This window comes from Ovis aries, chromosome 25, assembly GCF_016772045.2.
Source record: "Ovis aries strain OAR_USU_Benz2616 breed Rambouillet chromosome 25, ARS-UI_Ramb_v3.0, whole genome shotgun sequence".
NCBI lineage: Eukaryota > Metazoa > Chordata > Mammalia > Artiodactyla > Bovidae > Ovis > Ovis aries.
The window spans coordinates 15,595,840-15,612,708 of NC_056078.1; the positions used below are offsets into that span (position 1 = coordinate 15,595,840).

At 39.3% G+C, this 16,869-nt stretch overlaps 1 protein-coding gene across 7 annotated transcripts in view; it reads right to left on the reverse strand.

Moving 5' to 3' along the window:
* Window positions 1-16,869, reverse strand: part of ANK3 (ankyrin 3) — a 755,525-nt gene that overhangs the window by 576,286 nt on the left and 162,370 nt on the right. For 2 of the 7 annotated variants that reach the window (XM_060406461.1, XM_060406457.1), the window contains exon 1: window positions 5,037-5,632. The exons of the other annotated variants lie outside the window; for them this stretch is intronic. In XM_060406461.1, coding sequence (XP_060262444.1) covers window positions 5,037-5,099 — 63 coding nt within the window. In that variant the 5' untranslated portion in view covers window positions 5,100-5,632. Of the gene's footprint in view, window positions 1-5,036; window positions 5,633-16,869 lie in introns of those variants that run through there. 7 annotated transcript variants of the gene reach the window in all.

Genomic DNA, 16,869 nt, shown 5'->3' on the forward strand with positions numbered 1-16,869 from the left:
TTCACTTTCATACATTGGAGAAGGAAACGGCAACCCACTCCAGTGTTCTTGCCTGGAGAATCCCAGGGACGGCGGAGCCTGGTGGGCTGCCGTCTATGGGGTCACACAGAGTCAGACACGACTGAAGCGACTTAGCAGCAGCAGCAGCAGCAGGTATTCAAAGCACTCTCATGAGAGACTCTCATTTCATTAACAATGAAAATTCAGGAGCATTAGGAATACTGAATGAAAATCAAAAATGAACATTCCCTTGACTATCCCTCAAAAAATGAGTACACATAGATAATTTAAGCTACATCAGAGAAGAAACAAGGACAGCTCTCACACGTAAGGCAAGAACATGGCATAAGAGAAAAAGAGAGAATGTTGTGATGTCTACCCTCAGAAGAAAAAAAAACATAAATAAAAATTCACACAGAGCAAATTATTTTGGACTCTGAAGATGAAAAAGGCAACTGAACTAAAATGATGACAATCCCTTTATTGAAATAGCCTAGAAAACAGTAAACTCTGCATTCATTACCTACCAGGGCCTAAATAAGCACTTTTCTTCAATCTGACACTAAAAAAAAAAAAAAAAAAAAATCACTGAAAAGACTCAAGGGACTAATTCTACACTAATCATTGGCAATGAAACTATATGACATAATGACATGTATTCCTACCAGATGGAATAATGGAGTAAAATACAGACCAAGCATGTCTCCCAAACACTAGGAATGTTTTCCTAAAAAGCAAATTTTACTTTGATCACTCATCTGCTTAAAGCCTTTTGTTAAATAACACGACTGGGGGAAAAAAAAAAAAAAAAAGAGGTATTTAGCTTAAACTCCTTGAGATGTTCCTGGTTTTTTCCCTCCATTCCCATGTCTTATGATAACACATCACTGTACTATTGTTTAGATCCCTAAGCACACCAGGCTACTTCAGATCTTTTTCTTTCATCCCCCACTGTCTATCTGGAAGCCTCCTACCCTCTGGGGAACACTTGAAAAGTACATATCTTTTAAACATCAATTTAAGCATGCCTTCCTCTGTCTATCCTTCCCTGATGTCATCCTCAAATGGATTCACTAGTCCCTCCTGTCTGCACCAGCGGAACCTAAACTCAGCTCTATCTGATACCCTTACTCTTTGTGCCTGGCTTCTGCTCCAGGCCAATACACAGCATCTCCACTATATAACACCTGCTGAATAACTGAAAGGGCTTCAATCACCATCACCTGCTTTATTAAGCATATTTAATTTGAGAACCCAGACTTCCTTGGAACCATCTTTGGATGCTCCTATGGATTGGAATTGCATTTCCCCACCCCTCTAATTCACATGTTGAAGTCCTAATCCTTTAAGTGACTATATGTGGAGACTGGGCTTTCAGGAGGAATTAAGGTGAAACAAGGTCATAAGGGTGGGTCCTAACCCAACAGGAGTGGTGGACTTATAAGAAGGAGGAGAGAGGGCGAGACCTTCATTGGCACACACCAAGGAAAGGCTATTGTGCGCACAGAGAGAAGGCAGCCATCTACAAGCCAGGAAGAGACTCACCAGAACCCCATCATGCAGGCACCGGACCTCAGACTTCCACTCTCCAGAACTGTGAGAGAATACACTTCTGTTGCTTAGGCCACTCAGTCTAAAGCATTTTGTTATGGCAGCCCGAGCTGGCTAATGCAGGTGGTAAATAAATAAAATCATTACATGGCACTTTTACACTTACTCTCTGGTGTCTAGTTAAACCGAGCACCTCTGGCAATATAATATCAGCTGGAATAATACGTCCTCACTTGTCACATTTCTGCTATAGAAACAGCCACTCTTCAGCAAGTTTGAAATTCCATGATGATAACCACTTTGAATTTGGATGTTTCCATTTCAAAACCTCTTTGAAAATATAATCCTACTAGCTTTATTTTACTTTCATAATATTCCCAATAGCTATGACAGGTATACGAACCTTATTTTATCAGTAAAGAGTTTGATTGCTTTATTCAACACATGATACTAAGTTAGAAGCAGGACTACATTAGGGCCCAGGTCTTCTATCTGGCAGCAAATCCTTCTCTTGTAACCAGCATGAAGAGAAATAGGAAATGGAATGTGAAAAACGTACAAACACACACTCACACATACACACACAAACACCCTCTTCACACAAAATATAAAAATTATCAGAAAAAATCATTTAACATCACTTTCAATCCTTATGTTCAAAGGAATAATATAATGATTCCATCATAGTTATCTGGCTGACTCCAATATTAAATATCTCATGAGAGACATTATACCCAAATGCCCTAAGCATGTGATCTGTTCTGAAAACACTCCGTACCAACATAATTTTTAAGACCATTTTGAGATATATTCCTATATAAAAAAAGATTCCACACTAAATTTTATATTAAAATAATTCCATAAATAACTAGGACAGATTTTAAATACTTGGGTTGCTTACTGCAATGAAATTTGGCGAGTTTCATGTATTTCCCACCTGAAATGCTTTCATTTGACCACACCCACCAATGCTGCAGTGTAGGTCATCTGAAACACCCAGGGACCTTGAGAAAAATTTGGTTTAGAAGGAAATGGAAATTACAATACACACACACATATTTGCATGTATGTTTGTTTAAAAACAAATCCTATTGTACCCTTTATCCAGAAAATACGGGAAGAAAAGGCCTATTAATTTAAAATAGACATGCATTTGTTCTAACACTAAAAATTCTTCGTGAGTTCTGTTCAGCAAACGGTAGAGATAGCTTCAATGAGAAATCTATTAAGTGTCAACGGTATACAAGGAATATGCTGAGTCTCTCCTGAGGTGAGTACCAGTAGGTTTAATGTGATCAAAGGAACATGATAACTTGGGGGGAAAAAAAGTAGAATTGTGTCAGGTGTCCTGATAGCATCCGGTGCTGTGTCCATCCACAAGAGCAACTGACTTCTAACTAGGGTGAATCAACAGATTTCAAGAAAAAAGATGAGATCCAGGTTGGACCTGCAAGGATGGGTAGGATATCACCAAGTGGGCTGACAGAGAAATGTTTTCTCTATAGATAAAAGATAAGCATCAGAAGAAATGGGTTAATTCAAGAACCTAGAGGAACTTCAGTGGATGGAATCAGATGTGAATGAAGTCAGTGGTGAAGGGGGGAAAAAGCCCAGGATGTGGGCGCTGGTAAGACTGGGAAGGGCCTCAAGCTCTGTGTTCAGGAATTTGGATTTCACTGAGCAGGTTGGCGGGGGTGGGGAGGTGGTTGGAAGGTCCTAGGGCAGAGCCTGGGGCAGAGTGAGGAGGAAGGCTTTTGGAAAGAGGGCCCTGGCAGCAGCTGGCAGAGTATGGAAGAGCTCAAAGTAACTGACTTAAATTGTGCTCTGAGTAGGATAACCTAACAGGAGGAGAAATGGAACATGGCTGGAAAAATCTCAAGGAAGAGAGAAAAAAAAAGCCCATGTTAAAGGATTCCACTTAAAAGCTCAATGATTCACAGTTGACCCAGCCACCGCTCACTTTAGTCTGGGCTGCACTGTCAGGCCTCATGATGTCTGTCTGGCTCCCTGTGACACTGTGCTGAGAGTCATGGTGGGGCCTGTCAGACACTTAAGGCCATATCTCATAAACATGAGCAAAGCTGACACCTTTCCTGGAGACCAGAACCATTCTGCCAGGCATTAGACAACTCATATGTGCTGAGCAGCTGCGACCTGCTCCCTTGGGAAATCAGGACAGCACCTTTGCAACATCATCAACCCCCGAGGAGACAATGCACCAGGAGTCGGGGCTGACTTCAAGTCAGCGCGCACAGCTTCCCCGTCTGTAGGATGTCGAACCACTGCCCTAGAATGTTGGCATGTTGGTCAGTGTGTCCTCAGAGCGGTCTGCTGAGTGTAGCTCTTTCAAGAACCCCATATTCAAATGAACCTTTTCATAAATAATGAAGAGATTATGAAAAAATTTTAACTGCCTGACAATTCAACGAGAGGTTGAAATCTTTATCTTCTCCACTATAACAACCATGCTCTATGAGTCCACTGGCTCAGCCTATGTTACACTGGGTCAAGGAAGCATTTAAAGAGTCATAATTACATATAATGGTGCAAATTATATATAACTGTCCTAATAACATCTGAAAAATTTGAGTATAGATCAGAAAAATATCGTCCACATTTTTCTTCAACAGCTATAAACTAGAATCCTATTTTGAGGATTTGTTTTTCTTTGTTACATATATACAACTGTCTTTTCCACCAGTGGCACGCCCTATGGAAGCCAGTTTATAAACCACAGTGGATCAAAAGCAAATGTCAGACCTAGGGAATTACAATCCCCACCCATTTCAAAATGTATGAAAAAGTTAGGAGAACATTTCAAGATATACACAGGCAAGAAAATCAAAATGAATCTACAGGTTTACAATAATCACCTCCTATTACTATTTCAAAGATTCTTCAATTTATATGGAAAAGGAAATTGATTTTGTAAATTACAATGGACAAATTTGGCACAGGGCTGTACTACTGCAGAGTCAATTGCAAACCTGAGATTTGTCAGCCATAAGCTGATCAATAATTAAAATGGAGTTCACCTCCATGCTGCAATTTTAAAGTATAACTATAGGTTTCCCTCAGTTGGCTTAATATATGTATTAAAGTTAACATCTATACCGTAATAATATTCATTAGTAATTGTACCCTGTTGATTAACAAGCATTCTGGAAAATTTAAAGGCAAAAAAAAACCCACCCACATAATTAGGACATGTGTTTACTTAATAATCCTGAATATCACTATGAAAAACACACCACTTCAGTGAAACCTAAATGACTATATTTAACTGTGGAAATATTTTAGCAATGTATCCGAGTTGTGATGCTTTCCCCTAACACAGAACACACCCATTAATAGCCCAGGAAAACAAAAGCATTCTGATTCTAGCAGCTTCGTAAAATCCCATCTCTGAAAAATCCAGCCTAGAGATCACCCTCCCTGGAGCCAGAGAACAATACAAGAGAACATGTTGCTTATTCATTTCTTACCTTTTTCCCTTTCCTCTTCCTGTGAGCAGGCTTTGCATTTTTCTCCTTTGGTTCTTCACTCATCTTTCCTTTAAATCAGGTGAGTTTATAAAAGACAGCAGATCACCACCGGTATTCCCACATCCAAAGCCACGACAAAGAGTCACAGCATTGAGCCCCAAGTCCATTTACGGGTGCTCCCCAGGCCAGCAGCCACCGCTGAAACCCAGCCCCTGCTGCTGTCAGAGCCACGGGCTGCAGTCGCCCTGTTCAGCTTGCCTCAGGAAGAAAACTGGGGGTTTTCTACATCAAACAGTCAATTCTTCCTCTACCGAAAATCAGGATCTCAGCCTTTCATTTTTAACTGATCATTACCCTGAGATAAAATCTTGACAACACTCTGTTGCTTGTTCCTCCACGGTAATTCCAGCCTGTAAATGTTGAGAGAGAGAAACACACACACACACACACACACACACACAGCCTCACAGAAATAAGCTACAGACTGCTGACAAGTCTCCGAAGCCTTCCCAGAGGCTGATTTGCTGCTCCTCGCAGGCTGGGAAACCGAATGTAAATTGCTCTGGTGCTGCTGGGCCTCCCAGGCGAACACATGTGTTGAATGCATCGGCAGAGCAGAGGAGGAGGCGGTCCCGGGAGTGATAAAAGATCGGGTTACTGGTTCTTAAGAAACACTCAACGATTCAAACAATAAAAGAGACCTACTACTAGTAGAAAAACCACACATTACACTTTCTCCATGATTACCTTTTTTTAATGGGATAAGCCGAAAGATGGGCAAATAGCCAACCTTCAATTAAAGATTCCTAAGGACAGGCTGATTACAGGAAGCCCTATCCCCAATTTACAACCGTTCATTTTAAAGTATGGTGTCCCTCTATGAATACACCAACCACCCAACTAGAAGTCCTCCAGAATAGTCAGAAACTACTAACAGCAATGCTGCTGTCTATGTGGCAGACACATTCTGTGCTTCTTGACCGTGGTTACACATTACACATGCCCCACTGCAGGCCATCCTGGGCCCAAGGCTTCGGGATGTTTCCTGAGTATCTGGGGGCTTCACATCTAGATGGAAACTCCTTCATCAGGACTTCCATCCATTTAAATATAGCTGAATTCCTATCAGAAGTTGTCACTTAAGTGTCTCTTGGAGAGTGCCAGATTCACATACTAACTCAGGAAGGAACGAGGTTCTATGAATTACTGTGGGTGACCACCAAGATTGTGATGGACCTCACTGTTGGGCAGGTAACAGACACAGGTGCAGGGTAGGAGGGCAGGAACAAGTACAGAGGGGAGAAGACAATGGAGGGCAAGGCCAGATCCATCCGCAGGGGCCCAGAAGCTAGGAATAAACCATATCATTTCCTCACTCAAACATTTTTATCCAGGAGAAATTGGATTAAAATTAATATTAACATATTTACTTGGGAGAAACTGGATTAAAATTAATATAAAGCACAGCCTTACAGGGAAAAACATGTCACAAGGGCTAGTTTTCAGGGGTGCATGTGGAAAGATTTAGCACTGGTTTGAGGAAATGATGCTAAAATATTGAACAAAAGGATAGATATTTATGCTAAAATATTCACCATTTTTTACCTGTCTTGTAAAAGAGGTTGTGTCTACATGCAGCTAACATTTCTTTTCCTACGTGTCGAACCACCAGTCCCCTGGAAAGAGCTGAGAATGAGGGATTCTTGAGATGGCAGCCCCATGGCAGCAGGCTGGGAAACAGGAGTGGGAGTGATCCTGCAAAGAGCGACATGGATTCTACCAGTAGTGGGTTAGCAGCTCGAGCTACTCCACGGTGACGTTCCACATTATTTAATTACAGTAATGCACATCTCAGTAAGTCTGGTGTGGCCAGAATTCCGAATGGCTTCAGGCATCTCACCCGTTTCTGCTCTGACTTGGAACTGCTACCTACCCACCTTTCCCACTTGCCGCTGCTGTTTCTCAATATTCCTCTTGCCATGCAATGAAAAGTAGAAAATCATGATGCAGTGGAATCAACCTTTCAACTCCTTCTACGATTCAACCCTTCCTCATGTTCAAAACAAGGAAACTAGGGGAACTGGCTGTACATATGCCACCTCAAGCTTTCATTTACTGCAATCGGATCAGCCAGGGCTTAGTTGTGGCCCTGTAGAGGGAAGAAGGTGAAGCAGATGCTTTAGACGGGCTTCCCTGGGCACTCAGCAGTAAAGAATTTGCCTGCCAATGCAGGAGACACGGGTTGGACCCCTCAGTCAGGAAGATACTCTGAATAAGGAAATGGTGAGCCACTCTAGTATTCTTGCCTGGGAAAATCCATGGACAGAGAAGCCTGGTAGGCTATAGTCCATGGGGTCGCAAAGAGTCAGACACGACTGAGCAGCTAATCAACAGGTGCTTTAGACAAATTCCGATTACAGTCAAGGATGTAAGCAGGACAACCAACCAGGCTACCAACACCTCTGCATTCTTCGTTAGTCACGCAACAAAGATAGTATACAGTAGATTTCTGACATTTTGATTCTTAGTGTCTAAACACTTACTGAGTTGAATCATCTCTCTAGAAAAGTCTTTATCAACAAGTATTTGAATATTCAGAGTATGAGCCTCTAAAAAAAAAAAAGACAAAGGTGTATAGAAATTGAGACTAAATTTAATCCATTCATGTAAAATTTACAAACTAATTAAGATTATGAAATATACAAAACACAACTAACATGAAATTTTTGACCAAGTAAATAACAAGACTGCGTTTTGGGACAAAATCATTATAATAACTTTTTAAACTGTGAAAGTATGTTTAAATAATGCAAAATTTAGGAAATTAATAAAACAAACTGAAATTGACAGAAAAGAGTAAGGTCATAGTTTAGAAGATAACTGTCTGGCCCATTTCTTTGATAAAGCAAGATCTTGACTATATTCACTTATATATATAATGCTCATATTACAAGCTAAAGTGCTCTCTGCTGGTTGGATAGGAAAAAAACAAGACTTTTCGAGATGGGACCATATAGCACAATTCTACAAAAGATTATCTGAGGAAGCACTTATCCTTGCTGATGATGAACTCATAAATCTGACTGAACAATACTTCAAGACATTTTATTGTATAATCAGGTCTGATAGAGAGCCCAGTTTCAAAAAATAATTATAAAATGTATCAAACTGTATGCTAGAGTAACAAAATGTATAAGGTTAATACATATAATTAATAATAAAAGTATGTGATGTATACGTGTTTTACATTCCTTTTCTATAACTTAAGTTCCAGACTTCTTGGAAGGAACAAATAATTACATCTCTAAAAGTGTAAGGCAAAAGGACTTCGTGTCAGAATTAAGGCCTTAAAATATCACTAAATCAATAGTAATTAAATTTATAACAATATGAGATTTTTTTTGTAAAATCAAACTTTGTTTAAAGGTTGAAAAATTAAAACAACTTAAACTCAATAAATAGAAAAATTGTTCCCTATTATTGTTTAATGGTGTTTCATACACTTATACTCTAGAAATATGTACTCACAGAAATATTGATTGTTTTTAATATGCCCAAAATGTACAATTGAATTTTAATTAAAATTGCTCTAGGTTAAAAAGTAATTTGGTTGATCTAAAAACAGTCTAGCAGTGATTATTTGTTACAAAAATGCTAAATGTTAATGACTTTCCAACGGTAATCTCTTTTTCATCCAAATTATAAAATTCCCCCAGCCCTTGAGGGACTTAAATTTAGCCTAAGAAAAAAACTTATAAGTTAAATACACTGAAATCATCAACTTGGACACTAAAGCCTTCTGTCAGATCACCAAGGAGGAAAAGATAACTGGATTATAATGCTCCCAAACATGACTCCACAGAAGTGCCTGCCTAATTAGAGTTTACTCCAGATAGAAACGATCATAAACTAGTTGATACAGATCTACTGAGACAGTTCTATTTTTAAATTAAATAACTCGCATAAGAGGACAACAACTAGGGCCAAGTGAAGTCCCGTAGAGCAGGTCTATTTTTAAAATGAAAGTGGCTTACCATAGGAGAAATGAGAGGGATGGGATTATTAGGAAGCAAAATTATTTAAGATACATTCTGCATAAAATTCACTTGAAAACACTGAATATAATTTCTTAGCTAAAGTTAAAGTAGATCAAATTAAAAGTAAAAAAAAAACTTTTTATTTAAATTCAGCGGAAATACCTATATGAATAGACTAGTTTTATTTTTAAGGTTGGACGTCATGTACTTATTGTAAGTTACACTGCTAGCTGGCAAGCTAGGTAGTTGCTAAATCTTACTAATAGCATTCCCTTAATACCATTCATTAGTCCTCAATGTTTAAAATAATTGTACTGATAAAGACAAAACTACAAGCAAAGAAGCTCTTTTCTGGAAACGGAAGCTTTAGAGCTGAGTGAAAAGTTGAATGTCTTTCTCTCCTCTCACCTACCTGCGGCCCTAACAGATCTTCTCTGGGGTCACAGGGCCAGCTAAAAGCAGAACTGGGACCAGAGGCAGTTCAACCAATTCCTCTTTTGAAGGACTTTCTATTCACTATACAAGTATTTCTCAGAGATGGTAAAATGAACCCACAGTGAGGTTGGAGATAAGATTCAGCAGTAAGCAAACTTCTCCTCAATAGTTACACATACACTTCAAACTAAAAAAAAAAAAAAAATTAGGGTTCATTGGGTATATCTTGAGGGACTTCCCTGGTGGCTCAGAGGTTAAAGTGTCTGCCTGGAATGCAGGAGACCAGGGTTCAGTCCCTGGATCAGGAAGATCCCCTGGAGAAGGAAATGGCAACCCACTCCAATACTCTTGCCTAGAGAATCCCATGGAGGGAGGAGGCTGGTAGGCTGTAGTCCATGGGGTCGCAAAGAGTTGGACACAACTGAGCAACTTCACTTTCACTTGGGTATATCTCATAGAATCCTCACTGTGGGGTTTTGGTATTTACCTCATCCTATTTTGCATGAATGCTGGGCCATCCCTAGTTATGACTTACATGAAAAAACTTCCCTCGTTGCTCACTCAGTAAAGAATCTGCCTGCAATGCAGAAGACCTGGGTTCTATTCCTGGGTTGGGAAGATCCCCTATAGGAGGGCATGGCAACCCACTCCAGTATTCTTGCCTGAGAATCCCATGGACAGAGGAGCCTGGCGGGCTACAGTCGACGGGGTCACAAGAGTCGGACACAACTTAGAGACTAAAATACCACCGCAATATAATTGCATGTATCAAAGCCATAATGCTTTATGCAATTATCTTGATAACAGTAATGTGAGGGAAAACATCTGAAGAAACACTCTCTAGGTGTTTAAGCTTCCAGTCTTCCTAAGTCTTCATACTGAACAACGACACACAGTGACATCTGCGTATCTGCTTAGAGCAACTGCAAATTCAGCATGTGTGGGCATGAGAGGCAGGAGAGTGAGACCATGAATTGAATCTCAGTTTTCAGCCAGTTTTCAAATACCCATTTCAAGTATGGTGATTTCTGCCATAGTCAGTGGCCATCTGTACTACTCATTAATACATTGCTAAAACAATTTTTTTAACCTAGCTTTGCTCTAAGCACCATTATCTGTGAAATGACAGTTTTGATACGGTAGTTCCACTTTTGACAACACGTTGGAATGCTCCAGGCTGATCCAGGACAGGATTTTCCTGTTTTGTTCTGGGTGTTCTTTCTCTCCCCATTATTCAGCCATGCACCCATTAAATATATAATGATATAATCAAAGTGGATTAGTAAAACAGGGAGAGACAGAATGTTCAAAGAGTTATAGCCTGTAAATGGGTGGTTTGCTTTTTGTTTGTTTTCTTTCCTGAAACTTTGCATTTTCATCAGCATGATTTTCTGAGCAGGGTAATTTTCTTTCACTAGACTAACAATCTCTTTTGAGGCCCGGTGATATTCAGATGCCAGATATACATCCTTTTGTGAGGTGATGGGCTGATGAGTCATTTCTTTGATCTTCCCTAAATCCGAGTGTTTTATTTAATAACAATAGAGACGCTAAATGATTTTAAAAGAACCATGGTGACAGATTCTAAAGATTCCCTTGCTTTGTAAAAGATAGTCTCCAGCAGTGTTAATATTAAATTGATTGAGCAGTATGGAGCTTATGTTTGGGTCCGCACCCAAATGCGTAGAGTTAGTGGTGGGCTTTCTTTTCTTATTGCAAATAAGTCATGCAGATGAGAGCTAGACACAACTCTGTTAGTATCTCTTTTCATCAAATGTTCACCCAAAATAGCAGCTTCTCACTCTCCACATCCCAATCCACTTAGTAATAGTGAGACCCTTATTCTTTTACCTACAAAATAAAAGGAACTAGGAAAAAAATCAGATTTTAAAAAACCTTATCTTAAGCCATAACTCATAGTACCTTAAAATTTTATACTAAGGTTAATGTTACCTTGACTTAAACCATCATGGTTTAGAGATGAGTATGTCTGTATACGTCCTACCTGTTATTTTGTTCAGCTGGCACAACTGCCTGAAATCATTTGTTCAGGAACAGAGAAGGAACGGGCTTGAGATATTTCTCTGGAAGCAAAAATTACAAAATAAAGGAAAAACTACAATGAAAGAGGAATTGGTTATGGAGGTGGAGGGGCTGTGGAATGAAGGTCATGACAGCTAGTCAAAGGGCCTCCTGCCTCCCTGGATCCACACACCTATGAAACCAGGATGTTGCCTCATTTAGTCCTCTGGTCAAAGATGATGATAGATTAAAGCCAGACCTAAGCTAAGCAATGATGTTTTCATCAGGTCACAATTAATCCTCAGATTAGTTGGAAGTAAGAATTATAAACTTAAGCTAATACCCTTACTTTCAAAATAAGTTTATATCAATTGTCGTATGGTACTCTGGATCCATCATAGTCCTTGTCCTATATTCCTCCAACCAAATAAATGGGAACACAGATTCCCCTTGAAGTGAGGGACTCCAGGGAAACATCCATCCTTTTACAATCACCCTTGGATTACTTTTAATATTGATGCTTTTGACACAAAAATATGCCTCTAGTTTGAAATGGTTTATAAATTTAAGACATGGTAAGATTATTATTCTGAAAATCACATCAGTGGCACATACATGTATATACACATACAGACACAGTGGAAAACCACTAAGCCATGGAAAAGAAGGATATAATACCATTTACAACAATACGGATGCAACTAGAGATCATCTGCTAAGTGAAGTAAGTCAGAAAGAGAATGGCACAAACGACATGATCTCATTTATTTGCAGAATCTAAACTCTGACAAAAATGAACCCATCTATGAAACAGAAACAGAATCACAGCCTGGTGATAGAAACAGACCGGTGGCCGCCAAGGGTAACGGGTTGGGAGAGGGATGGAATGGGAGCTTGGGGTTAGCAAATGTAAGCTTTTATACATAGAACAAACAACAAAGCCTTACTGTATAGCACAGACAGCTATATTCAATATCCTAAGATAAATCATCATAGAAAAGGATTTTTTAAATGTGTATATAACATATATATATATATATTTGTGTGTAACTGAATCACTTGCTGAAGAGGGGAAATTAATAGAACATTGTAAAGCAACTACACTTCAGCATGCTTGGGGCTGGTGCATGGGGATGACCCACAGAGATGTTATGGGGAGGGAGGTGGGAAGGGGGGTGCATGTTTGGGAACACATGTAAGAATTAAAGATTTTAAAATTAAAAAAATAACTAAAAAAAAAAGTAAAGAAAATCACATGAGGATAAGTAAAATGATACTTCTCGAGAGTTTATTGTTTGTTATTCATCTAAACATTCCTCAACAATGTATAAAGATGTGTATTTACTTACACCTTCACCAACATAGGTTAGCATCCACTTTTTTAATATTTATCAAATTGACAAGAGAAAATTACCATGCTAGATTTTAAGTTGCATTTCTTTGATCAACGAAAAAGTTGAATTACTTCATGTTTACTAACCACTTTTCTTTCTAATTTGCGTGTTTTGTTTTCGTGTCTGTACAAGTTTATCCAGATAACCGATGAAGATAAATTTATTTCTGTGCCTAAGAACTGGAGTACTGGAAAACACATAGCCTCTAAATCAAAATGAAAAATAAGTAAATGATGAAAGAATCTCAATTGATATTTAAATTAGATTCTGAAAAGTCTTGTTCAGAAGACAAGCAGTATACACAACCCACTCTTTGGCATACCATCTACACTTAACTCAAACTTAGCATGGCAATAATAAACATGTCCACATTCTACTCTTTCCTCTTTATAAAAGAGTTTTCAAAAGAACAAGGAAGTTTTCACATAAATTAAGGTCAGCTTGACATAATTAATCTTTATAGAATGATTCTACATGAGAATTTATTTATTCTCTAGGATGATTCTCTACAACATCCTACAATATAAAGAAAGCATCCCTAACAATTAACCTCAGTAAATACATTCTTTATTACTCAACCTTTGTTCTTTAAAAAAAAAAAAAAAAAAGCCCACAAAAGCAAATTCAACTTTTATACTGAATTTGATTCATAAACCAGAGAGATGCTCATCCAGAATCTGCTAATGTTCCCAAGTAGATGGAAAGAACACCTCCACAGGGAGTCTGGCCTATATTATCTGACCAGGCCTTTTTTAGGTTTGAAGGACAAAGAAAATGCCATAAAAAATTGACTCCAAGTTTATCTTCTCTACCTATGTGGGAAAAAACAGAGGATTCAAAAGGGTGACATTTTTGTCCATGCAAATTTTTATCACTATCGAAAACAGGATGCCCGATATTACAGTCCAGTACAAGTCTTTGAAATTTAATCGATTACATTGCCTTTAAGATCCTGGCACAGTACTTGAATCACGTTGTATGTATATCTTAAGGTGCCAGCACGGGCCTCGTACAGAACAGGTATTCCATAAATACCACAGAACTATGGAGCCCTGCGGCGCACCAGGCATCGTCCCACGCTCAAAGTGCCATGCTGGCTACACTCTGCAGTCCCGCCTTTACATTTTGGCATGGTGTGGCAGAGGGCATTGACACATAAATTTCAGCAGGCCGCTTCCCACACAGCATCAAATAGAAAGATAGTAGTTTTTAATTCCCCAAACCATCCTTTTCCTTAACCTTGGCCCATCTCACCCCAAGTATGACCCCTCTCCACCCATCCTTCCCTCATAGCTCATAGATGGTGAAAGGAAGAATGGGAACCAGGGCTAAGGGGACATACCCTGGGCCAACTATTTGGCAATATTTTTTAAGCTAAATATTAAATGGCTTATTCTTAACACTCTCTCAAAACAACTATCTCAAAACAATGTTATCAAAATGTCCTTAGCTTGTGATTAAGATTAAAAGCATGAAAATCTACAAAAGATAATAGCAAAGTCACACAGTTCTTTTAATCTATACATTTCTTGGGGGTATTTTTACTGAAGTTCTGTTTCCTGAATTTTTCTTCCTTCATCTCTTTTTGTCTGAACCTCAGTGATGCTGTGATAGAGTCAGACTACACATTTGCAGTTCAGCTGAGGATACCTGCTAAGCCTGTAGCATGTGCCCAGCTGAGCTAAGGGCTAAAGGGGCAACGATCGATCGCCAAGGCCCAAGTCTGGCTGGTAACTTACAGCTGCAGCTCGCTGCGTGGCTCTGGGCAGGCTTCATTGTTTCTTGTCTTGGTTCCTGATTCTTAAAATGAGGAAGTGGATGTTCTACAAGATCTCAAAACTCTCTAGTTCTGTGACAGTCTCTATTACAGCAGCTAGCATTACCCAGATAAATACAGAAATTAGTACCTTCAAGTGAAGTGCTGCCATAACAAAAATCTAAAATTGGTCTCCCAGTCAGGCAGCAGGCGGCAAGGGAAGTGATGCTGGAGGCTGGAAACCTGGCGTTCCTCAGTGTACATGATGGTACAACACTTGGTAAATCCCGCCTGTGGTGACTTAAAAGGCAGATGGCAAGCTTGCCATGCCTGCATGCTTTGCACATGTTGGTTGTTACTGGCAGCATCTAGCAAGGCTTTGCAAGAAAGAGATAAGCCTAGGCAAAAAATTATGAGGAAAAAAAAAATGGGACAAAGAAAACCCAGAAATTGGGGACTTGCAAAGATGGAAAATACAAGGACCCTACACAGTATATGAGAAGACTGAGAAAAGTTTTAAGAACAAGGCCCATTGAGATTCAGCCTTGGGGCAAAAAATAAGATTAAGAATGTGGTTCAAGGGACTTCCCTGGTGGTCCAGTGGTTCAAAGTTTGCCTTCTCATCAAGGGGCTATGATTCCACGTGCCTTGTGGCAGAAAAACCAACACACAGAACAGAAGCAACATTTTACCAAATTCAATACTTTTAAAATGGTCCACATCAAAAAAATCTTTGGGAGGAAAAAAAACAATGTGGCGCTCTCCTGATGATTACAGGCGGCCTCTTAACAGCACTTTCAAGTGAGAGAGAGAACCAAAGTATCAAGGAAGCAAAGAAAAGTATATCTGACAGTTACACTTTGACAGATCTTTGTTTTGCTGAGGTTACTGGCACATGAAAATAACTATAAATCATGACCCTACCAAGGTTTTGAAAAATTATATGCTAAAGAAATTTTATATATGTGTATATATATATACATACACACACACACATATGTGTGTGTGCTTGTGTGAATGTACGTGTGTGTATAACTGAATCACTTTGCTGTACATCTGAAAGTAACACATTGCAAATCTATGTGCTAAGTTGCTTCAGTTATGTGCAATTCAGTGTGGCCCCATGGACTGTAGCCTGCAAAGCTTGTCTGTCTAAGGGATTCTCCAGGCAAGAATACTGGAGTGGATTGCTGTGCCCTCCTCCAAGGGATCTTCCCAACCCAGGGACTGAGTACATGTCTCTAAGTCTCCTGCATTGGCTGACAGGTTATTTACCACTAGCACCACATGGGAAGCTTATCTACTTCAATTTTTTAAAAAATTACCTTAGAGAGAGTTTGAGTCTTAAAAAAAAAAACAAAAACACAACCCTTTCAATCTTCAAAGTTACCTTCTAATTTACAAGAATAGGAAGCTGACTGCAAAAAAACATACAGCTCCCAGGGATAGCATAGTCTCCAATAACCTTCAAATGTGGACAGGTATGAAAATGAATAAAGACAGACATTCGGGAAAGTGGAGGAAAGAGCCACAGAAAAGTAGGGGACAAGAAATTGCTTGCAGCAATTGAGGAGAGAATTCAAGCTTAATCAAGGAATTCCATCCAATGCCAGTGCAAAAAGACCTTATAATGTGTACACAAGAGTAATGCAAAATTTCTACAGGCCATCAATCTGTGCTCCACATCCTTCTCCTTTCCAAATGCGAGTGTTTATTACGGTTGTCTTGCCTATGGTCCATTGTTATATACTGATTGGGGTGGAGGAAGACACTCTACAGACATCCCTCAGAGATATTGTGGATCAGTTCCAGACCACTGCAATAAAGCAAATATTGCAATAAAGTGGATCACACGCATTTTTTGGTTTCCCAGTACAATAAAAGCTATGTTTAAATTTTATTGTTGTCTATTAAGTGTGCGATAGCATTATGTCTAATAAAAGAGTGTACTTAGCTTAATTAAGAAACACTCCATTGTTAAAAACTGCAAGCCATCACCTGAGTCTTCAGAGAGTCCTAATATTTTTGTATCGATGTTGATGGGGGCTGACTAGTCAGGAAGGTGGTTTGCTGAAGGGCGGGGTGGCCGTGACAATTACTTAAAACAAGATAACAGGGACTTCCCTGCTGGTCCAGTGGTTAAGAATCTGCTTGCCAATGCAGGGGACATGGGTTCCATCCCTGGTCCA